The following is a 27,223-nucleotide window of genomic DNA, read 5'->3' on the forward strand; positions in this document are numbered from 1 at the left end:
ATCATCAACAGTTTATATATCTTTGACTGTGTCACAGTGTTGCTGTTGTTGGAATGAAGAGTCAATAATTCAGGCTTATTAAATATCATATCATATGCAAATCCTGTTGAGTATCTCCTCTCAAAGCAAGAAGTACTATTTTAAAATTGTCAACATTTTTTATAGCCTCCCCAAGGAATATTAAGATCTCAGGCAAAATGATACCCAAAGTTATTGCTTTGATATAAAGTCTACCTCCTCGCTATCTGCAATTTGCACAAGAAGCTTTTTATTAAAAGGCACCCACAACTTATCTTTATTTCATTTGGGACTGAATTGTTGGTTTGAATGTATATACCGGTACTATAGATGTCTTTGCAAGACACTAAGTGGCATTTGTGCGATGGCCGGCATTAATGAAGGCATTTTGTGTAGAATAAGTGGCCTGAGATGGAGTGTAATTGCTAAAAGTTCATTATGGTTCATCTTTCTTAGGCTGATGGTCCTCCTTTTGTTTTGGCACTGCAGGCTTTCACTTTTGAAAATAGAATTTTAGAGATATTGTATTTCCATCTTTCAAAGGATGCATAGGCTGTTCAATTTTAGTTCTAAAAGGCGTATTGAGGCGCATCATCGCCAAATCAGTCAACGCTACCTAATATACAATATACTTATAAGCTGTACATATGTGCAGTTGCTAACAATAAGTAGTATGATGATGTTAAAGTGACTCAACCGAGCCGGATGATTAGAATGGTACAATCCATCCCTGCTTCATGTAAAAGCCACAAGAATGGACTAATGCTGTTAAGCGCAGTAACAAGACTCAGGGGCTAAATGGGAGTTTATGTCTGAAACGGCCTTGAAATCGGCCATGTAGATCTTAATATGACCATGAGGGCTGTCAAGGGAAAGAGAGCAAGAGGCGTGTGTGTGCTGTATCTATAAGACAAAGGGACAAAGGTTAAGGGTCAAACTAGCAGCAGACAGGCCACTCTAGGGTCAGAGGGGCTCAGACTAAGCTGATGACTAATGGAAGTTTATCTGCCTTATTGAGCTGCTTTATTCTTGTCTCTATTGCCGGACTCTCACTTGTTGTCCAATTCAAGATGAAGAAGCCCGACAGAGATCGACGACATTTGTCCCCCAGATTTCGTTTGTAATATTGTGAGAGCAAATGGTTGATGTGCACAGGAATAATTGTTTTAACTCCTAACATACTGTTGCCAGTCAGACATGGCAACATGGAGTTGTACCCTCAGTGTGTGCTGGTGGGGGTCGTGGGCCGTCATGGAGCCAATGTCCCATCTGATTATGGCCGGAGGAGTGGAGAGGCATGCTAATCCACCATACACACACTTGGAGACAAAGAAAGACAACCAGGGAGAGAGAGCAGAGACAAGGTCGCCCTATATTACATGTCCCATGTTGTACTGTTTTTCAACAATTTGAAACAAGTCTCAGAAGTGTATTGCCAACGGTCTCAACGGTTAAAAAGAACTTTTCATGTGAGTTCTACTTGGAACAGGATGCATTGTGTGTCTGTAGCTTTAATTCTAATGTCACATCAATATTGTCTGCACTCAACAAACATGGACTACTTTACCAATTATTAGCTACAAGTAGCTCCAAACCACTTTTCAAGTAGTTCTCCAAAGGGTTTATTCATTTATTATCAACTCCTATAACGACAAAATTAGATATTGGGGTTCGTCAGTAATCCAGTAGTACTCTGGAGCGTTTGGGAGTGTGACCAATCTCAGCGAAGTGGGCGTGCCCGTAGGCTGTCAGTGTGTGGAATAAATTAAAACTGACCGTTTTGTAAAGCCAAGGAAATCCAGCTGGACTAGGTGCAGACTCTGGACTCTGTTTTCTGCTCGGGTTATTGTGTGTAGCTGCTCTACAGGAGTTCACAACTCAATACAAAGGGCCAAAAGTGAGCATAACAGGTTCCCCTTAAAAACAGTACTTAATTTTTCATAGGAGTGATATCGCAGGTCCTTTCTTCCTGCAGCTGTCAGGCTGTACAACCAGCACTGCTTCCAATAGACTTCTACACCACTACGTACATCTGTGCAATACTTTGTTTTTTTTACATTCAGTATAGTTACTCCAGACTCCATTCACTGTGCAATATCTGATCAACCTCCACGTGCAATATTAAGGGCTCTAAATGCAATATACTAAGTTCTACTATGTGAAGTATTTCCATAATGCCTCATATTAACTCACTAGCAAGAGCTCAGTGTATAGACTGGTCATATATCTCATCTCGTTTCCTATTATCTACATACTGTATTGTATATAACTCTGGGAAAAAACTGTTGGTTTTGTTAATACTTGGGTTGTTTATATTGTTTATTTTTCTATATTGTGTATTTTGTACTGCTTAACTGACTCTGCGCTCTTGCTGCTGTGCAATGCAAATTTCCACACTGAGGGACGAATAAAGGCATATCTTAATCTTAATCTAATATATAGTGTTTTTGCCATATAATAACACCCCTGCTGTTCCTTAATGCAACCATTTAGGCTATTAACTAGTCCCTGATATATTAGACAGAAGACTATGAAATCTATATTTTAATAAGTAAGTTAGATATAACTCTGGCTGTTGTGTTGCCAAAAAGTAAGGATTGTGAAGCATGGCCTTTCTGGAGGAGCCACGAGCCTCTGTGGGGTCTGGCAGTCTTCCGGCATGAAGCGCCCCACCGGAGCCTTGTTCCTGTTCCTGTTCAAGCATGTTTACAAACAGGCCAGACAAGACCACTGCTGTGAGACAAACACTAAACACAAACATCAATACACAAACAAATCCATGATTACATCCTATTCTCTTGAGTGCACATGATTTCATTGCACTCACTCAGCCGGCTGTCAGTCTCCATTGTTTGCCAGTAGCAGCAACATTGTTTGGGGTCCCACTCAGTGCATCTTTGCCATTGTGGCTCATTATTAATACATGGTGTCACAAAGGCGCTGGCCTCTCTGTCTGACAAGGCATTTGCATAAACATGGACTTCCTCTCAATATCACTTTGCAACACAGTGTTGACCTTAAATTATGGATGCCTAAATGTTTGCAGCCTGAAACTGAGTGTGTGTGTGTGTTTGTGTGGAAGTGAAAGTATTATCCTGATCATAGAATCATAGAATTAATGAATTTCTGTGAAGTAGGATTCCTTATTTTTAAATATATATTTATATTTTTGTAATTAGGACATAGAGACAACCTATTAAATGGGATTTTTAGCATTGTTAGAGCCCTCTAAACATTAAATAACACCCCTATAGCCCCCTAAGACCCTTGTGTTACGCTTGTGTACACCCAATATAGCAGACATAAGTGTAAATAATCCATGTAAGACATAAATAATACTGTACAAAATATAGACTCACACATGTTATCATTGGGAGAGTCACACTATCACCAAATACTTCCTGTGGTGGCTGTTGTCTCGTCAATATAACATTACTGACACCTAGTGAATAGTGTAGAATACTACAAATTAGCGAAACGTATTTAAATTAGGGCTGTCAATTTATTTAACAAAAATCTGATTAATCAGGGAGGTCGCACGGTGGTCGAGTGGTTAGCATGTTGACCACACAGTCAAGATCAGGAAGTCCTGGGTTTGAATCTTTGTTTGGGCATCTCTACATGAAGTCTCCACTCCATGTCCTTCCTCTCCTGCCCAAGCTTGACAGTCGTCCAGAAACATGGCATGCACCTCACAGTGGAGTAGCAGGCTAATAGCATAGACAGACATGTGAGATGCCTTCACAGAAATTGGGTAATTACATTTTTTTCCCCATGCAGGCAAAGATCAAGGCAAAAAAGAAGAAATGGCTCTGTAACTCACTTTTGAGTTGAGTGGTGGGCGAGTGGTTAGTGTGTAGGCCACAAAGCTAGGAGACCCAAGTTTGATTCCACCCTCGGGCATCTCTGTGTGGAGTTTGCATGTTCTCCCTGTGCATGTGTGGGTTTTCTCCAGGTACTCCGGTTTCCTCCCACATTCCAAAAACATGCTAGGTTAATTGGCGACTCCAAATTGTCCATAGGTATGAATGTGAGTGTGAATGGTTGTTTGTCTATATGTGCCCTGTGATTGGTTGGCGACCAGTCCAGAGTGTACCCTGTCTCTCGCCCGAAGACAGCTGGGATAGGCTCCAGTACCCCGCGACCCTCGTGAGGATAAGCGATAGTAAATGAATGAATGAATAATATTCTCCCTTTAGATCAGGGGTGGGCAAACTGCGGCCCGGGGGCCACATGCGGCCCACCAAGTGTTTGAATCCGGCCCGCCAGTTGCTTTCTAAGTATTTCAACTTTTAACATAAAAACTGGCCACATGACTTGCAAGTGGAATGTCTTATTTAGTTTAAACAACAAAAAAACTAAACAAAACTGTCAAATGAAATGACATAGTTTGATGTGGTCTGATGTTTAAAGTGCTCCTGAAAAAAGGGATATGAGAACATACAGCTGATAGTATAACACTTTTACACATAAAATTAGACAAATAATTCAAGGAAAATTATAAGCATAAAATAGTGTGTGTGTGTGTGTTAAATATATGTTCTGGCCCCCCGGGCAATTTTGTTAACTCAATGTGGCCCACGAGTCAAAATATTTGCCCACCCCTGCTTTAGATGATGTACTTTAAAATTAATGCAGCTTTATTGGTTTTCATGTTCTGTGGCAGAAAAGTCAAAAAGAACAATTTTTCAATGTGCCTCGCCTCAAAAAGTATCTCCAGAGAGGAAACTTCCTTAAAGTCCTTCCACATGGGATATATTGAGAAAGGGCTAAATGTTACTCTCAATTCAAGAAGTGTATTATGGCAAACTGTATTCTTCTTCTCTACTTCCTCTTCAGCAGTTAAAAGGTCCCCTGATGTTAACATGGGTGTGATGTCTCCATCTCCTCAGCATCACACTGGGCCCATCACTTCACACTACATGCTTTTATTATAATAGGATTGCCTTCCACAAATATTAATAAAGAAACTCTGTATGTGTAATAAGCTATCCATTCATCAAATATAGATGCAGAGGCATTTCAGTGTGTTTTTGTTTTTCCTCTTCATTGCTCTTTGGTCAGGCATATCTTATTGTCTCACAGTGCATTTAGTGTGTGTGTGCGTGTATAAGCCATTTAAATCTGAAGATGCATTATCCAGGTTCTTCTATGTCATTTCTGTCATCGCCTCACCTAATAATTATAATGCAAAAATAACAGCACAATTCCATTATGTGTGATAGTGCCTCCTGCCTCATGTCACCTTGTCTTGCATGTTACTACCTTGTAGGTTCAGATACCCGTATACTTCCTAGCTAGGTGATAACAAGTCTTCGTATATAGTTTAGGCAATAATATATTACTTATGCACAAAGTGTCACTCAGTCATATAATGTAATATACATTTCCGATAATTCCAATATGAACATACATTTGATTAATTATTGGATTAGATCAATCATCTCATATAGTACAATATGTGACCCTCTTATATGCTGCTTGTGAGTCCGAGGTGAGCACGTGCTGTAGCGTGTTCTGGCCAGCATGGTTCTAGCATCACCAAGTCAAAGGTGTGATATTAAGTGTGATCTGTGTGCTTCAAGTGACAAGTAACACCTGTCAATCACACTATTACCCGTCGCTCACTATTACCATTAGGGTTGATTGCAGCATTTGATCACATTCAGGTGTGTTAAATTACAGACTTACTGAAACTTGGTGGCATCTTAAGTGATTCAACAGAATGTGCTGTTTATATTTCTTTTAAGTATGTTTTTTTTATATTTAATACAGAGCAGAGATTCTAGTTTTACTTCACTTTCAAATGTATAGTCTAATTGAAACTTTTATTGGTGATATATCATAAACAGCTGGTGAATCCCTGATGGGATACGTTGAGGTTGTCTACGACAACACTTCTTTGCAGACCCTGCCAAAGCCTCTTGTTTGCCGTTCAAGCAGCTGACTGGGCAAGGATGTTTTTCTCATTGGCCTATGGGGCTGTTTTGACTGAGCCCCATAGTCAACTATTTTCATGGTGCACTTTATGACTTTGCTACAAAAACACAATGTTTTGGTCTCAGTGCCAAAGACAGTATAGGAGAGTAGGCCTATTTGAGTTTTGATGGTAGCCTACATACTTTAGCTGTTACTATAACTGCAGGATTTAGCTATTACTGTTCAACAATTAAGCTAATGTTAGCTGCGCCTCCCCCCTTCCCCCTCCACAACACAAACCTAAATAAATACATTCTAAATAATAAATATAATTATATATATAACAAATAGAAAATAATTCGAATAATGTTACATTCACAAAGTGTCTTAACTAAAAAAATCTTGCTTATGTGTATCCTCACTTGACCGTTTAGTTTCGCTGTTTTTCGTGTTACCATAGCAACCACCGGAAGTGCCGAATTATTTCCCTACAACTACTCCGAAGGTACTGAAAACTGATTGAAAGTAGTCCGCCTTAAACCTTGAACACTGCGTGAGTATTTGACATGATTAATCATATTTGAGCCTCCCCGAGGAGAACATTTCACAGTACGTTTTTACACGAAGCCGTGTGAACTATCAATGTTCATTATGGCCTCCTTGTTATGTCTACAAGTCTATGATGACAGCCATGAGATTCCGTGACAGGAACGACACTCTTATAGAGATCATGAAGGACCGTCAGGAGCAAGAACATCTAGTGGAGCTACTGGAGGAGCGGAAACAGGCAAGGAGGAAATATGGTCAACTATTGTAGTTCTTGGGCACTATGGGCAGATATGATTGATAACTATTAGCATTGTACACTCAAAATAACAAACAACAATATTAAGACGTTAAATGCTTTTTAAGAATAATAAACATGAAATAAGATTATGGTATGTTGTCAAAAGGCACGAAAAAATGTTTGCACCATTTTGACACAGTGATCATATAACATTGACAATATAAACAATTCTCTTTGTGGTCTTCTCTAGAAGTTGGAGCATTTGCAATGGCGTGAAGATGAGCTTCTCAAAGATGCAAAGAAAGCCAAGGATCTCCTGTCAAGCTTTAATACCTTTCCAAAGGTATACCACAGATTCACATAGTAGTTTTAAACCAGTTCAGTGCAAATTCACCCAGGAGATATTAACTTATTATGCACACATATCTTCTCAAATGCTGACTTTTCTTCAAACTCCTCAAACGTTTTTGTTTTTATGTTCAAATGGTGCATAAATAACAACATTCTTATCATATAATACACCGAATAAAAGAAATGCACACAGCCAGAAGAATTAAAACAAATGGGCTCGGTTCGTCTCCAAAACAAACAACCCCTCCCCCAAAATCAATACTGAACTGTTTATCTATAAAGATACACATTTAGTCTTTTCTACGTGAAATGAATTCCAACTTCACACATACTCTATCTGTGTTTTTACGTCAATATTAAGCCTGCTTTATTGATTCTTTATAAAGAAATCAGTATACATTTAAAAAGAGTGTCTGCGTCAGTATAATGTTTAATCATTTGCACAACAGGAAATTATCCCAGCTTTTAGTTCACAATGCACACATTATGCAACACATCAAAATCCTTAGTACAGTTCCATAATCCCTCTATACTATATTGTGTGTTTTTGGAACACTGATCCCCTTAAAGTCAACATTTCCCCATGTGAAGGAACAAGCCGCTGATGAAAACCTTAAAAAAGCAGAGAAAGAGAGACAAGAAGCAAGTGAGAAAGAGACTGAGGTGAAGATGCTAAAGGAGGAGTACGCCAAGCTGCAGCACAGGAAGCTGCAGCTCTTGCATCACATTCACAGTGACACTGTGTATAAGGACTTTATGCAGCAGGTGGTGAAACTAACACAGGTAAGGCAACAAGGCAATATGTAAATGTATCATACAAGAAGAGTGATTAATTGGATTAATTTGGCTTTGTAGCATCAATTTTTAGGGTTGTGTCATGTGCTGTGGGTTCAGTGATGCAGTTTAAAGCCCTCAATATATTTGTTGTCAATAGAAATGCTATGACCATACCAAGACAGTACAGGTAATTATGGCCCCCATTTTGTTTGTGTTTCAGTGTGAAGATGAGGCATTTCTCGCAGGTCATCTGCAGAGTCTTCTCCGCATCCGACAACAGTTCTGTGAGAAGCAGAGGCAAGCAGAGGAGCAGGTGGACCAGCAGAGGAAAACCCTGCTGACCTTTAACAGCCAGCGTCACTTGATGCTTCTGCAAAACAGCAACCAGCTGTCACAGCTCCAGCATAAACTGGAGGGGGCCCAACCTGAATTGGAACACTGGGTATCAGACCTAATTCAGCAGAGTTGTTAATGTATGGTCATCAACTTCTAATGTTCTCCTCATACAGGAGACAATGTGGAAACACATCCAGGACACCGCAGCCGAGAAAACGCTCCTGCTCGGCTTGATCAAGATGGCGACACTCAACCTCTATGAGTTGACAGGCGCCGATGTGGAAGGAGACAAAGGTGTGGCTCTGAGTGACACTGAGACACAACTGGACAAGGTTTGTACCCTGACAAGGAGCGCTGACAAAGATTTGCTCTTAATTTCACATTTTGTTCTTTTTTGTAGATCAAGATGTTCATCCGGGACCACAAAGACATTGTCAAACTACATCAGGACCACAAAGACGTTGTCAAACTACAGCAAAGTATTGCACATGGAAACAATACGGAGACCACCGTAACATTATGAAAACACTTCTATAGGGTAAAGTTACATTTTCCAATGTAAAGTGAAAATGTACTTTCTGGTTGTTTTATTGTACAGTAAATGTATCGTTACACATACATATTTCTTTCAGAGATGGACATTCTATAATTCCATTTTTTTAAACTATACTTTTACTCTGAGATTCAAATAAACAGAATGAACCAGATAACACCCCGCCCGCCCCACATTCTCACAATAATCTTGTATGTCTCACAATACCTAATCTAATTGGGAGATTACTGACTCCGATTCTGACCCGCTTCTCTGAAAGGCCTCAGTTACCTTACCTTATTGAAACACATGTATACACAAACTATATAATTGGTAGTTAAGAGTGGATAGTTGATTCTTTGCATCATTTCACTTTTGTCACACCAATTTGTGTAACATCTATTACATGATGAATCTGACAGAATTCCACACATGACAAATACAAATCCAATGTAATTCAACCTCGAGTTAGTTTATTACACTTCCATTATTCATTGGGCCGATGTCGCCACCTTGTGGTTAAAAATAACAAAGCAACAGTCTACTCAAGAACTCAGTCCACCTTTAAACTGAACAACATTGATTGAGAAACAACCATCCATCTATGCATTCGGAGCCTATTCCAGATTACACCTTGACTGGGTGCCAGTTAATCTCAGGGGGCACTGAGACTGGCAACATTCACACCCAGACCTACTGTATTTGAATGGCAACATGAAAGTCAACCTGCTGAAGGTGTGGCAACCGCGTTTCCCCAAACTTTTGTCCATGTCTGCTTTTTGTTTTGTTTTTTCAAGATGGACTGAAATGTCACATAGTGCTATTATTATATTCATATAGTAATATTTTCCAAAGTGATGATATGGTTAACCATTGGTGGTCCCCTTCCCAGGCTACCCCTTCTGCTGCTGCTCCAATAAGAGTGTTGGTATGTTACTTTAAGACTACTTCTTTTTCTTTTTACCCTTGCCCTTACCCTTGCCCTTCTTTTTGCCCTTCTTGGTAGGCTTGATGGGATTGAGAGCCAATTCCTTGCGAGTACAGTAGCCTCTCCACCAGGACTGACAATAAAGAGTGACCTTGAGCTTCAACTCTGTAACTCTTTTCTCTTCCGCTAACCGCCGCTTCTCCATAATGCAGTTGTACTCCTTCTCTAGGTCGGCATAAGGCTTCTCCAGTCTTTTGCATTCCCCTTCTTCCCTCTCAACATCCATCTGACATAACTCTAGATCGGCCTAGAGGAGAGTGAAAAAGAACATTCATCATTTTATATTATTATTTAAATATTTGGTCAAGTACAAGAAATAATGAGTTAAGTTTGTACCTGGTGCTCTTCTATTTCATCATCAAACTTTTGGATCAAGTATTCCATTTCCATCTCCACATTTTCATTTATCTGTCAAAGAGGAGAATTTTTTATATACTCCCAGCCAAAATAAATGATGTAAACTCTCATTAAAACAAGTCAATGTACCTCTTGTAGTACTTTCTCCCCCTCTCGATATTTGAGTGTCATCTGGTTAAGTCGAATGTTGAGTTTGTCTATTTCCTGCTGGATGCTGGTCTGCTTCACCTGTGAAGTCTTAATGAGGGACTGACACTGTTTGTCTGCAACAAGCTGCCAGTCCACTTCTTCTGTCTGGCTCTCCAGAAGGCAACGCTCCAAAATACTGAGGTCATCAGTCTTCTTGGAAATCTAAGATTCCCACCCAAGGATTGGGAGAGGTCAGACATGATTTAGGACATATATGAGTCACGCTTATTTTTATATTGCTGTCTTTAAAGTGGGATGAATGAACAATGGATATTGACAGTAAGTCAAAAATATAACTGCTTACCTCAACATCTTTTTGTTCGATGGCTGCTGCTATTTCTTCAAGTTTGACTATCATATCTGTGTCAGGTGGCACCGTCTCCAGGGCTAGCAGTATTTCCTCTTCCGGGCTGGTCTGCAATCTCACTATCATATGTCCATAAAAATGTTTCAGCCCTAAGATGAGTGTGTGTTCAGCCTCCCCAATTTCTGTGTCAACCTCTGACCTGAAACCAAAAACGGCATCAGGGTGGGTTCGAAACAACCTCAGCAGGTCCCTGACTGAGTACTTGAAGTCTCTCTCAAGCTGAGCCCTCCTCCTCCTTTTCGCACATTCTTCTTCTGATGATCCACATGGCTCCTCCTGGAGACCATTAGATGTTTCCAGCTTTTCAGTTAACATCTGATGCACCTCAAGAGCTCTTGTCAACTCGTCACATATCTCTGCAGACGGGTGGACTATGTTGTGGACGGCAGGCAGAGATGCTGCTATCTCTGTTTGACTGATGCAGTTCTCCAGTATGCTTGAAATGGTCTGAGCCTCAGAAGAGAGAAGCCTCGGCTGGGGCACTTCATCGATCAAAGCTCCCTCCCAATCGTCATCTTGTTGCAGAGTGTGGAATGTGAGCTGGGTAGGGTCTGTTTCTATCTGCTGACCTTCAGACATGCTGTCACTGGTGGATAAAAATGACATGGAAGTGTATTGTCTTAGAATAATATATGCATAGTGGTTTTCTTTACACATATTCTTTGTTTCAATTATTCTGAAATAAATCCAGTATAAACATAGAATATTATAAAATTGTATTCAGTACCAAGTACCAAAACATGAATGAAGGGCGACATTTTCGTTACCCCTCATTCATTTTTGGTAAGTAATCTAAATTATTGCAGGTAGGGTCAGAGCCGGCCCAGGCCACAAGCGAACTAAGCACCTTCTTCGGGCCCCTGACCAGTAGGGGGCCACCAAGAGCAATTTACTTACAAAACAAATTAATCACATTTTTCCTCCGGCCCCATAGAAACTTAACGCCTCCTGTCAAGAATATAGAACTACAATTTTTGCAAGGACTTGCTACTGTGTCAAAAGCTACTAGCGGATGTTCGCTTTGAAACTTCAAACTAAGAGCACCAAATTCGTTGAGACTATTTATAAGACAAGCAGTGCACACAAGTCAAAGAATCCGATGTATGGCTAATCAATGTATTTCCTTTCGAGAGATGAGTTTCCAACAACATTAGCTAGAATGTTAGCATTTCATTTCAAAATACGAGCCCATTAACCATCGTGGAATTGAAAACTTGTTCCTGCAATTGTAGTATCACTTTATATATCTACAATTATGCAATGGGGAATGCGCATTAAGGGACGGATACCCGATGTTCGCGTTGTAAGAGGCAAGCTATAACATTGTCCCGAAGCGTCACACACAATTGCGTTCCCTCGCAAACAAATAGCCTTTTTTATCCATCAAATATTTCCTCCATGTTCCATCTGAGGCTTCGTAACTTCCTTACCTGTCGATCGTCCAAAAATTGCTGTTGCTACGATACCGACAACAAGGAAGACCGAATCAAATTGAAGTGAAGTCTGTTTTTTAACTATATAATTTGAAAATACGTCTGTGTCCAAATTATTTCCACATTAATGCATCAATAGGGTAATTTTGTAATTTTGGTGTATTAAATATTGTTCACTTTTATTTTGAAATATCAGACTGCCGTAAATCGCTGAAAATGTCGTAAAAACGGACACTCCACCAACATTCTGGCTGGGATGCAGAGCTTGAGTTGAATCGCCTTTATAAATAACTTAATGTTGTTTACTGTAAACTTTGCATCAACTGCACTCCTTTTGTTTCGGAAGCTGCTCACTATTTGGGAGTTCACACACATTACAGTCCTACGGGGTGAGATGATGCGACGATGGACACAGACGGGCGGCTGGTGACACACTGACCGATTGATCTGTGGTGACAGATGCCTCCTGCGTGCTAGGACACGATCAAAGCTGTAAACAAGCCACTTCACGGTCACTTTGTTTTACCCTACTGGATATTTTAACAATGCATTTTCGAATTATAATGCTTCACCACAATATTTAAAGCACTATACTTGTTAGCTCACAACTTAGCGTTAGCCTAATACACGATGCTATATTCTACAAAAAATGTGTGTTCCTGCAGCCAACTAATTATGTTTATTGACTATATTTTTTCCAACTAATCGTGTTTTGTGACTGTTTATTTTGTTAAGAATGGAGGTTGACGACGACGACGTGCCTCTCATCCTCACCTGGGACGATGCAAACAGCGGTTTGCTCAATGAGGAGCCGGAGAGGGGAGACGAGAGTAAGAATCTATTTTAATTTCTTATATTATGGATTTACATGGCGTTGTATTGAAGAAAATGTACATTGGCCAACAGACGCTTACACGCAGCAACGTCTAAACATTCCCAAATGACCCAAAACCATAAAACACCTGCACTGGTGAAATGCTGCAAATACTATAATAAACTGGAAGCTGCATGTTCAAAAACAAGTGCAAAAAATAACCCAATAAGATAAATACAGCAAGTTCACAGAAAAAACAACATATCAAGTTAGCCAGGCTACTGTGAATCCACAACTAAGGGATAATTGTGTTTTGTCTATATGTTCAGTTTTGATCACTTTTTTCACAAATTTTACATTTTTCACAGATCTTACAGAGATTCTAAGTACGGACAACCATTAAACTGAATTATGCAGTTCATCAAATGATCAAAACTTTAAAGACCATAGGGAAGAACTTGAAACATGAAACAAAACAAATAGAATATTCAAAGAAGGACACGAGTAGCGTCACCATTCTTGTTAATCACCTAAAACATTGGTTTGAGCATGCTTGATTCCAGTGTTTCCAAGAGGGTAGTGGTAGTATTAGGTAGTGACGATGGTTTCACGCAGGGCATCCACTGTCTGGAACTGATGTCCAGTTTTGTAAACTTCTCCTACCATCCATCCCCAAATGTTCTCAATCGGAGTGAACACACAGTATGCTCCAAAAGAGTAGGTGCGGTAGGGCATTGAGTCTCGAGCATCAATGGGAACCGGGACTAATGTGTAGATTCTCCTTTTAATTCCTAGTTCTGCCGACGCAAAAAACAATATTGTCAATATTTTGCCTTTACAGGCTATGGTCTTAAAACTTCTTGGAACAGCTTTTTCCACTTTAATTGTCCGTCCGTCCATCCATTTTCTGTGAGCTGGAGCCTATCCCAGCTGTCTTTGGGCAAGAGGTGGGGGCGCACCCTGGACTGGGTGCACTTTAATTGCTGTTTACTTTTGCAAACTTTTGCATTTTCAAGCTCTATTTAGAACCTCCCTAAGTGCAAAATGTAATTTTTTGTTAAAATTTTGATCAGGAGTGTATATATTATGTCAATATTGTATCTATGTGTTCAGTGTGTTGCCTCATAAAAGTGACTCATCAGCAAAAATGGTGACTCACGTTTGTGTGCATTTCAGCAGCCTGCAGTGCGTACACTGTGTGTGTCTATGTGCGTGAGCAGATTGTGTCTTAAAATGAACAGGAAGAGGACAGATTGTTTTCCAGGATGCGTGTGAGTGTCGGATAAGAAACATTCTTATGGAGGATTATTCGAGGGAGATGATTCTGAGAGATGGGATTCTTTAAAGAAGTCACAGTTCCAACTCACATGACAGGTCACATGGTGGGATAGATGGGTGGAGTTCAGTTTTTTCTGCGCGTGTCTTTGACTCTGTAGATCAACACAAAACAGTGAATGTCTGACCACATATTGTTTGCTCTCCAAAAGTCATTGTGTTATGACAAATGATGGATTGTAATGGCTCTCGGTGGACACTATTTCTGTGGACAACAGGCAGTCCTGCGCCGGAATGAAATGAATATGATCTTCAAACTGCAGTGTCACAGTGGACAGCAAACAGCTGTGACTACAATTTTTTAGATTCAGTTTATGTGCTTAATTTTGGCTACATTTTCATCCAAGAAGTTGGATTATGACCTATGCATGGGAGTAGAAACCAGAGAGACTTGTGAAGGACACTATAAGCATGCAGGGACTCATGCAGGGAGTGTTTGTGTTTCTATTTTTTAAATCAATGCATGTATATTTATGTAACAGTTATTTGTCGAGACTGTTTTAAAACTTTACTTAACTTTACTTGTCTGTGTTGATGTCTTCACAAGATGCATCAAGTTTCAGACATTTGTTATTCTTCCTTCTTCAGCTCCAACTTAAAGTTAACATTAAAGGCGGTTTTATAAAATAGGTTAAAGCAATATTGATCATCACACACATTGGTTTGTGTACAGGACACTTGTGCATGTTTGTGCAGATCATATTAGCCTTCAGTGGAATGTGGGACCATCTGTATCCACACGTGTGGACGCCGGAAAAAGAGTGCAACACTATGAATGATTTGTGCTGTCAACTCCCACCACTGAGACCAACACACACACACACACACACACACATACACACACACAGCCTCAAAGCGGATCAATGGAGTGTTTAAACAGAGACACAGCTGCATTCTGTGAAGATTCGAGCTGTAATGAAAGTCCTGTAGTGATTTCCTCCTATTGCTTACAGTTGCAGTTGGACCGCTATGGTACGGCCATTAATCCATGGACTTTGTGTTAGACCTATTTTAGAATTGGTGCTCCTTTTTAAAACTTTCTGACCATGTGTTTTCTTGTAGATGGAGGTGCAGGAAATTATGACATAGTGAATAACACTGTGGTGTCAACAGCTGGGCCCCAAACCCACCGAGTGCACAGTGTGTCATTACGGCAAAGTTGGGAGATGAACTACCAGGAGGCTGCCATCTACCTACAGGTATTCATTCATATGCCGTAGCTGCAACATCACATGATTGTTATACAATGGTTGTATTTCACCTACCACACCCGACCTTTGTTTTTTATTGGACTGGCAGTGACGTAGAAAGGAATAAAGTGTATTGGGCTGTAAAGCCAGCTATCTTGGAACCTTTGATGTCGAACTCAATGCCTACTGTGACACAGTTTGATCTTATAATTTAGAATGTGCTGTGAAAGTCATCGTGGGGGAATCACACCTAAATATTAAGATCAATTTATATGGTCATTGAGCGGAAGTCTGTATGCTGAGGTCTCGAGAGTTTTTGTATGACTTTCCATTCCCCAGATTATTTATCAAAGTCTTGGAAATTGATCAAAAAACTAGTTCAGAATTACAGAAAAGTTGTATAAACCCTTTCTTCTCTGCTTCCAACACACATATATACATTAGTATATTCATGCGGGATTAAAGGTACCACATTGGTTTTAGTATTGTTGATTTTATTTACCAGGCTTAGTCACACTTCTGCTTTTAAGAAAACTACAATGACGAAATATAGGACTGTACAAACAGACTTTATTTAACTGAGTCACAAAAAAATGTTGGTACATTTTGAAATGTTTTAGCTGATGCTTTAAACCACGGGTGTCAAACTCAATAGCACAGGAGGCCAAAAATCTAAAGCATACTTGTAGGCCAAATTGGACAAATAACATACCCCATCCCAAACCTGGATATTTTAATTTGTTCAACACTTGTATATTTATGCATATTGAAAGTATTAAAAGCTTATTGTCCTTTTAAAGAACATACAGTGAAGAAAATAAGTATTTGAACACCCTGCTATTTTGCTATTTCTCCCACTTAGAAATCATGGAGGGGTCTGAAATTTTCATCGTAGGTGCATGTCCACTGTGAGAGAGATAAACTAAAAAGAAAAATCCAGAAATCACAATGCATGATTTTTTAACAATTTATTTGTGTGATACAGCTGCTAATAAGTATTTGAACACCTGAGAAAATGAATGTTAATATTTGGTACAGTAGCCTTTGTTTGCTATTACAGAGGTCAAACGTTTCCTGTAGTTTTTCACCAGGTTTGCACACACTGCAGGAGGGATCTTGGCCCACTCCTCCACACAGATCTTCTCTAGATCAGTCAGGTTTCTGGGCTGTCGCTGAGAAACACGGAGTTTGAGCTCCCTCCAAAGATTTTCGATTGGGTTCAGGTCTGGAGACTGGCTGGGCCATGCTAGAACCTTGATATGCTTCTTACGGAGCCACTCCTTGGTTTTCCTGGCTGTGTGCTTCGGGTCGTTGTCGTGTTGGAAGACCCAGCCACGACCCATCTTCAATGCTCTGACAGAGGGAAGGAGGTTGTTCCCCAAAATCTCACAATACACGGCCCCAGTCATCCTCTCTTTAATGCAGTGCACTCGTCCTGTCCCATGTGCAGAAAAACACCCCCAAAGCATGATGCTACCACCCCCATGCTTCACAGTAGGGATGGTGTTCTTCGGATTGTACTCTTCATTCTTCTTCCTCCAAACACGCTTATTGGAATTATGAGCAAAAAGTTCTATTTTGGTCTCATCTGACCATAAAACTTTCTCCCATGACTCCTCTGTATCATCCAAATGGTCATATGCAAACTTAAGACGGGCCTTGACATGTGCTGGTTTAAGCAGGGGAACCTTTCGTGCCATGCATGATTTCACATCATGACGTCTTAGTGTATTACCTACAGTAACCTTGGAAACGGTGGTCCCAGCTCTTTTCAGGTCATTGACCAAGTCCTGTCGTGTAGTTCTGGGCTGATTCCTCACCTTTCTTAGAATCATTGAGACCCCACGAGGTGATATCTTGCATGGGGCTCCACTCCGATTGAGATTGACCGTCATGTTTAGCTTCTTCCATTTTCTAATGATAGCTCCAACAGTGGACCTTTTTTCACCAAGCTGCTTGGTAATTGCTCCGTAGCCCTTTCCAGCCTTGTGGAGGTGTACAATTTTGTCTCTGGTGTCTTTGGACAGCTCTTTGGTCTTCGCCATGTTACAAGTTAAAGTCTTACTGATTGTATGGGGTGGACAGGTGTCTTTATGCAGCTAACGACCTCAAACAGGTGCATCTGATTCAGGATGATACATGGAGTGCAGGTGGACTTCTAATGGGCAGACTAACAGGTCTTTCAGGGTCAGAATTCTAGATGATACACAGGTGTTCAAATACTTATTTGCAGCTGTATCACACAAATAAATTGTTAAAAAATCATGCATTGTGATTTCTGGATTTTTCTTTTTAGTTTATCTCTCTCACAGTGGACATGCACCTACGATGAAAATTTCAGACCCCTCCATGATTTCTAAGTGGGAGAAATAGCAAAATAGCAGGGTGTTCAAATACTTATTTTCTTCACTGTAATTGGTGAATGAAGCACACTCATATGCATCATCAGTGGACACACACAGATGCTCGTTTGAATTTGCCCACATGACAAGATATGCCCCAATAATCCTGAAAAAACAGTGTGGTCAGATTTTGAGAAATCATCTCATTAAATGGTCTTTCACTTGTGCGGCGCTTTTCCACCTCCAAGGCACTCAAACCGCTTTGACACTGTTAGCACACTTACCTACTGATGATGCCGCATTAGGAGAAAGTAGGGGTTAATTATCCAAGGATAGGAGGATGGAAGATTGAACCCGCAACCTTCAGGTTGGTTGGGAGCCATGCCGCACCGCAACAGGAGGACCAACAGCAAATAAAGAGTTCTTTATTTCAGATGACTGATGTCCAGTGACATCATAAAACGATGTTTATGATGTGAGTAACTGCTTTATATATTACTCGATACTTTTGAAACCGTGCCGGTGCTTAATCCGTACTTGTAATTTTGTGACATAATAGGTGTACAAAATGGTCATTTAAATACTTCAATATGTAAATAGGCTGCACGGCCGACGAGTGCTTAGCTTGCAGGCCACACAGTTAGGAGACCCGAGTTCAATTCCACCCTCGGCCGTCTCTGTGTGGAGTTTGCATGTTCTCCCCGTGCATGCGTGTGTTTTCTCCGGGTACTCCGGCTCCTCCCACATTCCAAAAACATGCTAGGTTAATTGACTCCAAATTGTCCATAGGTATGAATGTGAGTGTGAATGGTTTTTGTCTATATGTGCCCTGTGATTGGCTGGCGACCAGTCCAGGGTGTACCCCGCCTCTCACTCGAAGACAGCTGGGATAGGCTCCAGCACCCCTGCGACCCTAGTGAGGATAAGCGGTAGAAAATGAATCAGAGTCAATCAATTGAAAAATGAAGTTCGTGTAGCGACCAGTTGTAATGTTGACATTCACAGTTTGTTTGTGAATGCACCATTCTCGCCATGAGTGTGATCAATGGATAATGAAGTGTTGTGTTGCTGTTGTGGAGAGCAATGAAAAAATGTGTTGGACTTGAATACTGATGTTGTTGTGCACGGATAGCTACTCCATAGTTACTAACAGGCCTGTCGGCAGCATTTTTGGAACGCATCTCTAATGACGTGTCCCGTTTATCTTCTTGATTTCAAATCCAGGAAGGAGAAAACAATGACAAGTTCTTCACCCACCCTAGAAACCCCAAGGCGCTTGCGGCCTACCTCTTTGCACATAACCACATCTTTTACATGATGGAGCTTCTCACGGGTCTCCTGCTCATGGCACTGTCGCTATGTGAAGCTCCTGCAGTGCCGACGCTGCGACTGGATGTCTATGTGAGTGAAGACGATACTCGGGTTCAACATGTTGACAGGCATAAAACTCATTTCATCCCTGTGCAGATTCACGCCACTCTGGAGCTCTTAGCTTTAGTTATGGTGGCATTTGAGCTGTGCATGAAGCTCCGTTGGCTGGGATTCCACACATTCATACGACACAAGAGGACAATGGTGAAGGTATGGTGCATAAAACATTTTTGGTGGAGCTTATGATCTTCAGTCTGCTCTTCTATGCTAGACTGCTGTTAAGTGGTGCCTTTGTTCCTCATTTTTTGCCAGACATGTGTGTTGCTGCTGCAGTTTGTGGAGGCCATCGTGGTTCTGGTCAGACAGACATCCCACATGCGAGTGACCCGGGCCCTCAGACCAATATTCCTGGTGGATTGTAGATACTGTGGCGCCGTGCGCAGGTAAACCACATGGTGAAGAAACCAGGTCTTTAAATGCTACTATACCACGAGTGGGAGCCAGTATTTTCATGTTGTTAGATTTTCCACACGGTTGAACAAGCATGACGCTAACCTCCTGAATATTCATTCAGAAATTTACGTCAGATCTTCCAGTCCCTCCCGCCATTCATTGACATCCTCCTCCTGCTGCTCTTCTTCATGGTCATATTTGCTATTTTGGGTGAGCATATTTAGAAAAGTGCATTTTGCACACCACCAAAACGCACAAGAAGCCGACATTTAAAGTGGTGCACTCTTGTCTCTGTACGTGAAAATATGATGACGAAATCATTAATTACTTTCTGCATACTCGGCTGTATTCTATATGAGTGTGAACCATGTTTATAGTAATGGTTAAATGATTGTGTAAAGTGTTATGAATGAATCTTGTTTAATACCCATCTGTTTTTGACTGCAATGTTATTTTTTTCAACCCAGGTTTCTGTCTCTTTTCCACAAACACTGCAGATCCAGTAAGTTGTGTTTTCTTTCTTAGTCGGGGATTAGTGTAGAACCTCTCCCTCTCTGTTGCGGTCACATTTCCTGACTTTGTGTGTATCTCTGTCTTTACTGCAGTACTTCAACACTCTGGAGAACAGTATGGTCAGTCTGTTTGTGCTGCTCACCACAGCCAAGTAAGCACAGCAGCATCTGGCTCAGCACTGCACTGCACGCTTGACACACAAGCATCTTGAGTGTTTTCTGTTCTTGTAGTTTCCCTGATGTGATGATGCCAGCGTACTCAAAGAGCAGCTGGTCCTGTGTGTTTTTCATCGTGTACCTCTCCATTGAGCTGTACTTCATCATGAACTTGGTACAACCCTATTTAAGTTGTAGAGCAGGGGTCTCGAACTCAATTTACCTGGGGGCCACTGGAGCTAGGGTCTGGGCAAGGCTGGGCCGCATCAGGTTTTTCTGCACAAAATAAGATGAAAAATAAATAAACAAATCAAGAATAAAGAAAATCAATCAATCAGTAATAAATGATATAATAATAATAATAAAACGGCAAATAATAAAAACTTAAGAAACCACATATAGTTGGTGGGTAGACAAATTATTTTTTTCAGATTAAAATTAACAAAGCATTATTAGAGCCCTGTGGACATGACAAAACACAACTATAGTCACATTTATACTCTTTTTTTATTTACAACATATTGCGCAACTGCAGGGTCTTGAGACACATGCTAACTTGCAAACTAGAGAGCTAGCGACCTAAACGGTAGCCTTCAAGTTATTTCCTTTAAACTTAAATAACCAAAAACTAACCACTTCCACACGGATAGGGAGGATAACTATTAACAGTTATTTAACCTTTAACATGAACATTAATCAAATGTAATATTTTTTTCTGGGTACATGATACCATACAGCATCCATATCAAACTTGCGCGGGCCGCACTAACATTAAACTTTCATATCAAGGCAGGGGTCTCAAACACGCGACCCTAGTTTGAGGCCCCTGCCTTGATAGAGGAACATGTAGATGAGGCATGATGGGAAAAAATGTCAACTCTGTATATCCCCGCGATACTTTGGGCTTACATTTCAAGACCACCATTATTAGATCCCCGTAGACAAGGAATAACAACCCTTACAACTGCCTTTCACTTGTATTAGCCAATGTAGTTAACATAATAAAAGAAAATACGCCATTTTAGACATACATAAGACTCATACGTTAACATGAGGTGGCCATTATCCAATCAATGTAATGTTGCTGACACCTAGTGATCAGCGTAGAAAACGGTCACTGTGGTTAAATTGATGCACTTCAATCGCTTTATTAACACGCAGAGCATGCATGCAGTGAGCATTCACACAGGAGCTGCTGTCGGCCACTCTCTACACTGCTAGCACTCAGCTACAGTCAACTTTTTTTTAAACTTTTCTTAAAGGGGCATGTAGTCAGGAATACATACTTAATTATGACGGTCTTTCCTTGTGAAGGTGCAGTTTTCCACCTTATTTAGTCATTTTGTTACCTCTTAATCAGTCAAGATTTTTCAGCAACTTTTTGGTTGTCACTCACTAATCCACTTTCCTCTCACCTCCAGCTCCTAGCAGTCGTGTTTGACACCTTTAATGATGTAGAAAAGATGAAGTTTAAGTCTCTGTTGCTTCACAAACGCTCGGCTATTGACCATGCCTTCCAGCTGTTGGTCAGTCGCCAGGTATGTTCTCCATGCACTGGTGTCTGAATTTCAAGGTGTTCAAAGTCACCCGTCATATGCGTTTTAACTTGTGTCTGCCGTTTCCCATCAGAGACCAATGGGTGTCTCGTTGAAACAGTTTGATGGCCTGATGCGTTTTTACAGACCGCGTATGTCTGCAAGGGACCGCTTTCTCACCTATAAAGCTCTGAACACCAATGGAGCGCCCATGCTCGGGTGACTACTACAAATTTGTTAATTTGTTACAGAAAATTGAATGCAACACCTTTTAACACGTGCTACTGTAGTCTGCAGGAATTTTACAAGTTCTACGAGGTCACTGGTCTTAAATGGAAGGTAAGGAGCCCGCATGGAGTAGACATGCCAAACTATTTTAGGTCCTTTTGTTATTATTTAAACATACCTTATGTGTGTCACGTTTTGCAGGCACGACGTAGTGGGGAATATTGGTTTGATGACCTGCCACACACAGCCTACCTTATTTTCAAAGGCAGGTTTTTGCTGTGTTTTTTCTTTTACAACAAAATGTGTTCCTCAATTTACTGTGTAATGGTTTCATCTTGTACTTTTAACTTCCTCTTTTTCAGGCATCAACCTACTAGTGAGGTCTAAGGCCTTTCAGTACACCATGTGTAAGTTTCATGATTAATACCCTTGCAGTGTACATTTATCGTGCATGTGACTGTTTTTCTATACCCTTCAGATGCGGTTGTGGCCATTAATGGCGTTTGGATCCTTGTGGAGACATATACTCTACACAGTAAGGCATTTCTCCTGTGATGCCTGAGGAAAGAAAGGGATCATTTATTACCTTGTTTACTCTTGCAGGTGGATTCTCCTGGTCTAGGCCGGTTCCCTGGAATTATATTGTCTTCCTTACTAGTGAGTAGTCACTCACACTCATTCAAGTACCTTTAGAAAACCATTGTGGAACAGTCAAAGACTTGAAATATTTGTACAACATAAAGTACTGTCTTTCATTGTATTAAATTGTATGTTGGCTGGGAGAAATCTGATTTATAAGTTTAGCATTTTTATAGTGCCTATGTAATTGAGATGAATATGTGCCCTGTGATTGGCGGGTGACCAGTCTAGGGTGTACTCCACCCCTCGTCCGAAGTCAGCTGGGATAGGCTCCAGCACCCCCCGCAACCTTCGTGAGGATAAGCGGTATAGAAAATGGAAGGATGAATGAATGGATACAAATTTCGCAAACAGTCAACAAAGAAAGATAATAACCATGAAAATGTGTCATTAAATATGTGCCCTATGACGGACTGACAACCAGTCCAGCAGCTCTCTTGCCTAAAATCAGCTGGGATAGGTTCAGGCTTCATGTGACCCTGAACAGAATAAGCACCATCATTAAAATAATCTGGGTATAAAATGTTGATTTTTCAACAAAAAAAACATTATAAAATGGTATTTAGCCAAATATGGTTCTTGCTCATGCAGTATTTACACATTCAAAGCTAAATGAATGATTAAAAAAACAAATACAAAAGTAAACAGTGGTGTGAATCGTACAGTGTAGTTATTATTTTCATATTGGTTGTTTAGGATTTGTTCTGACCAACCTGTTCTAATTCTGTCCATTCCGCTTTCAGTTTATGGTGTTGAGGTGCTGTTGAAGTTATCAGGTTTGGGACCATTGGCTTATTTCAGCTCTGGATGGAATCTGTGAGTATAAACTGTATAACAAATATGAGACTGAAATTAAAAATGGGAGTGTGAATGTTTTCAGATTGTTTGGCTCTTTGGGTAAAAAGACTTTTAAGCAAGATGTTGTTTTCTTCTGTCCTATACAGGTTTGACTTCTCGGTCACGGTGTTTGCATTCTTGGGGCTGATTGCACTCGCCTTTGATATGGAGCCTTTCTACTTTATCGTTGTGCTGCGACCACTTCAGCTGCTCCGGTACTTTATGTCTAATTCTAACATAATAGATGAAGACTTTTTGTTTGTGTGACTCATTTTTTTTCAAACATTGTTGCAGGTTGTTTAAGATCAAGCAGCGGTATCGCAACGTGTTGGACACCATGTTTGAGCTCCTCCCCAGGATGGCAAGTCTGGGGTTAACCTTGATCATCTTCTACTACTCCTTTGCTATTGTGGGCATGGAGTTCTTTGCTGATGTTGTTTACCCCAACTGCTGCAAGTGAGTCACCGTTCAATGCGACTTATGATTGTTTGCTGGGGACAGTCATCCGGGTGTGAAATTAGATGGCTATTACAGTACTTGAGTTCAGTTTGTTGGTCAGCATTGTAATTGTATTTCAGCAGAGCCCTTCCACATGCAATCTGTTTATTCTTAGCACCAGCACGGTGGCCGACTCCTACAGGCAGATCAACGTCACCTTTGGCAACAAAACGGTTTTGGAAGAAGGCTACTATTATCTCAACAACTTCAACAACATTCTCAGGAGCTTTGGTGACAATTTTTTTTACATTTAAACACATTTGTACACTGTAAAAAAAAAAATATATTTTTGGAATGTACTGCTGTGCCATGTAGTGGTTTTCAACTGGTAGAAACCTCGCAGAAGCATAGAAAACCTGTTTATGACTTTCTAAATGCTTTTTTTTGCCATTATTAGACCCTGTAGACATGAAACACTCTGTTTAGACCATATTATGCAGGCTTGGGATCACTGCAGAAACATAGGAACATGGTCATGGCTAGCTTAGCAAGCTAACTAGTAAGCCTATCCAATGTACCTTTCATTCATTCATTCATTTTCTACCGCTTATCCTCACGAGGGTCGCGGGGGGTGCTGGAGCCTATCCCAGCTGTCTTCGGGCGAGAGGCGGAGTACACCCTGGACTGGTCGCCAGCCAATCACAGGGCACATATAGACAAACAACCATTCACACTCACATTCACACCTATGGACAATTTGGAGTGGCCAATTAACCTAGCATGTTTTTGGAATGTGGGAGGAAACCGGAGTACCCAGAGAAAACCCACACATGCATAGGGAGAACATGCAAACTCCACACAGAGATGGCCGAGGGTGGAATTGGTCCTCCTAGCTGTGAGGTCTGTGCGCTAACCACTAGACCGCCGTGCCGCCCTCCAATGTACCTATTCAAAATTTTTAAAAGTGTTTCAAACAGAGTGGGTATGAAGGACAACATAAGGCAAAATCGTACCACTTCCACACATGCCATGGTTGACTACATGCAGTATGAGGTTGATGTAATGTCATGTGACATGTACTGTATCATCAGTGTAACATTACTGATGCCTACTGACCAGAGTACTGCATATAACTTGTCTTTTGATGTTTTTGCCCAATTTATTATTTTATAATAAATTAAATAATACATAAAAATAATAAATTTATTTATTATATATATTTTTTTATATGGTTGAGAGAGGGAACAATGTTGACAATCAAATCTTTCCTTTGCTGTCCAAATTAAATGTGGTGTTTGGTCTTGTTTTCCTTTAGTGACTCTTTTTGAGCTGACTGTTGTCAACAACTGGTACATCACAATGGTGAGATGATGACATCACTGTAATGTAGGATCATTTCCTGCATGCATACCGTATTGCTGCTTGATCCCTTTGCTGTCCGTAGGAAGGAGTGACCTCCATGACCAGCCACTGGAGTCGTCTCTACTTCATGACCTTCTACATCGTCACCATGGTGAGGCATATCATTTATTCTTCACTTTTTTTGTCCACCTATGATGGCTATGGTTTATGTCTGTGTATTAATTTAATACCATGGGGAAATTTTAACGATCATGATGAAGAAATATCCGAAATACAAGATACATTCAACCAGGGGAATCCTCACACACAGTGACAGGTTTTGACTGCTGCTGCGTGTGGGGATTGGAACACCAATATAAATGTAATCATACATATTAAATACTCTGTTCTCGCCGTGAGGCATTCAGGCACACTTGTAATGAGTGAGTGTTAGGCACTAATTGTTTCATTTTTAACTCCCATACCCTCTGTGACGATTGGTGTACCAAAGCATTGCATTCTTTCACCGTAATATGCAACATCCTTTACGCCCACTCCAGGTGGTCATGACCATCATTGTGGCATTCATCCTGGATGCCTTCGTGTTCCGCATGAACTACAGCCGCAAGAACCGGGAAACACGGGAGAACCCAGAAGGTGGGACAGAAGAGTGTGTGCAGTCAGTCCACATTTCCTCTTCCTTCTTATTTGCTGTATTCAATCTGTAAAAGAGTCTAAAATTATTTAGCTGCTGCAGTAAAAACTACTGATCATCATATCATAAAAAAAGATAACTGTCAGAGATCTACTGTATTTACAGTGTGTTCCACTGTCACTCCCTGTATGTGTAATACTTGGACCATTTAGTAGTGTGCACAATGTTGACAGTTGGGTCATGTATTTGTCTCTGCCCTCCAGATGAGAATGGAATTGTGTTTGAGGTTGAAGTGGGCCGTGAAGAAGCTCTTTCCACTCTGGCGTTGTACAAACAGATGTGTCCAGCACACTCGTCCCTCAGCTCACTGCAGGGAGTCATACAAGCCATGGACCGTAGTGGGGTAAGAACAAAACCCTAAATGACCCGACTAGGGATGCGCATTTCCTATATCGATTATGGAAAGTTAACTATCATTAAAGGGATGGGAGAATTAGTTGATTTGTTCTCTTTACTTTAGAGTGAAGAGCCCTCATCGCTGTTGTACCAAGGGAGGAGGTCCAGGACAAAGTGTGACCTCAGCATGAAAATGTATGCAGAGGAGATGCAGGTAAGAACAAAGTCATCTTAGCTTAATTTGACTCTGTATGATTATAGTGACACTTCTCCTCCTCCTCCTCCTCCAGGAGTGGTATGCAGAATATTCAAGGGAAAACCTTCCCCAGCCAGACCAAAGCCAGGAACACGACTTGGACAGTCCTACCTCCAATCCACCTTTTGTCCCTGCACCTCAGCTCATCTCACAAACTGGACGTTACAGTATTAACTAACGCAGCAACACACTCCAGGACTTCTAATTCCACTCCAATGCCCCACTGTCGGTAAACTGGTCTGGTGTTTTTTGGGCCGATGTGAGTTGACATGGTGGCCTTTCTCAGGACTCAAAGACAGACAAGTGGTACATTTGCCTTCTGTTGGCCTTTTGGGAGACAATGGCTCCAGCATTAAACAGTATACTGAGGGCGCCTTTTAATACTAATACTACACTACACCATGTACAGTACGTACAGTATATTAGGCTGCAGACCTTTTGTAGAAACCCTCATTTTAAAATAAGTCGAACAATTTCTTCAGCCTATTTTGTGTGTATATACGTATAATTGAATTGTGTTCTCTAGCAATATTCATGTTTAATGCAGTAACACCCTTAAGGGTGAAAGGTTACATACATTTAATATTGCTGAATTCCTTTTTAGACATGTGCAAATGGGTTTTGTACAGTATATTTACTAAAAATAAATGAAAATGATGAATTTATCCATC

At 40.7% G+C, this 27,223-nt stretch overlaps 3 protein-coding genes across 5 annotated transcripts; 2 read left to right on the forward strand and 1 right to left on the reverse strand.

The window, feature by feature from the left end:
* Positions 1–6,385: 6,385 nt before the first annotated feature.
* Positions 6,386–9,160, forward strand: cfap73 (cilia and flagella associated protein 73). Its single transcript, XM_058070500.2, has 7 exons — positions 6,386–6,490; positions 6,614–6,724; positions 6,975–7,067; positions 7,667–7,858; positions 8,073–8,294; positions 8,362–8,520; positions 8,589–9,160. Exons 2-7 carry the CDS (start codon positions 6,617–6,619, stop codon positions 8,709–8,711), a joined length of 897 nt encoding a protein of 298 aa, XP_057926483.2. The 5' UTR covers positions 6,386–6,490; positions 6,614–6,616; the 3' UTR covers positions 8,712–9,160.
* drc10 (dynein regulatory complex subunit 10) lies at positions 8,700–12,166 on the reverse strand. Its single transcript, XM_058070496.2, has 5 exons — positions 12,052–12,166; positions 10,559–11,207; positions 10,195–10,416; positions 10,045–10,116; positions 8,700–9,955 (listed from the first exon to the last, which is right to left on the reverse strand). Exons 2-5 carry the CDS (start codon positions 11,198–11,200, stop codon positions 9,665–9,667), a joined length of 1,227 nt encoding a protein of 408 aa, XP_057926479.2. The 5' UTR covers positions 11,201–11,207; positions 12,052–12,166; the 3' UTR covers positions 8,700–9,664.
* A 95-nt stretch (positions 12,167–12,261) lies between these two features.
* Positions 12,262–27,217, forward strand: tpcn1 (two pore segment channel 1). 3 transcript variants are annotated; one of them, XM_058070490.2, is made up of 27 exons: positions 12,262–12,565; positions 12,790–12,884; positions 15,266–15,402; positions 18,960–19,136; positions 19,203–19,316; positions 19,419–19,549; positions 19,681–19,769; positions 20,027–20,061; positions 20,165–20,223; positions 20,303–20,402; positions 21,649–21,765; positions 21,857–21,981; positions 22,053–22,101; positions 22,192–22,255; positions 22,353–22,397; positions 22,469–22,525; positions 22,594–22,647; positions 23,373–23,445; positions 23,574–23,681; positions 23,761–23,922; positions 24,080–24,195; positions 25,220–25,266; positions 25,349–25,417; positions 25,806–25,902; positions 26,164–26,303; positions 26,421–26,510; positions 26,587–27,217. In XM_058070490.2, exons 2-27 carry the CDS (start codon positions 12,791–12,793, stop codon positions 26,728–26,730), a joined length of 2,493 nt encoding a protein of 830 aa, XP_057926473.2. In that variant the 5' UTR covers positions 12,262–12,565; position 12,790; the 3' UTR covers positions 26,731–27,217. The 3 variants fall into 3 exon arrangements, with proteins under 3 accessions (XP_057926473.2, XP_057926470.2, XP_057926472.2); XM_058070487.2 differs by having other exon boundaries at positions 12,262–12,546; XM_058070489.2 differs by having other exon boundaries at positions 12,262–12,543.
* The last annotated feature ends 6 nt before the right edge of the window (positions 27,218–27,223 follow it).

This window comes from Doryrhamphus excisus, linkage group LG3 (genome assembly GCF_037039965.1).
Source record: "Doryrhamphus excisus strain RoL-2023G ecotype Guam linkage group LG3, RoL_Dexc_Guam_v1.1, whole genome shotgun sequence".
Taxonomy (NCBI): domain Eukaryota; kingdom Metazoa; phylum Chordata; class Actinopteri; order Syngnathiformes; family Syngnathidae; genus Doryrhamphus; species Doryrhamphus excisus.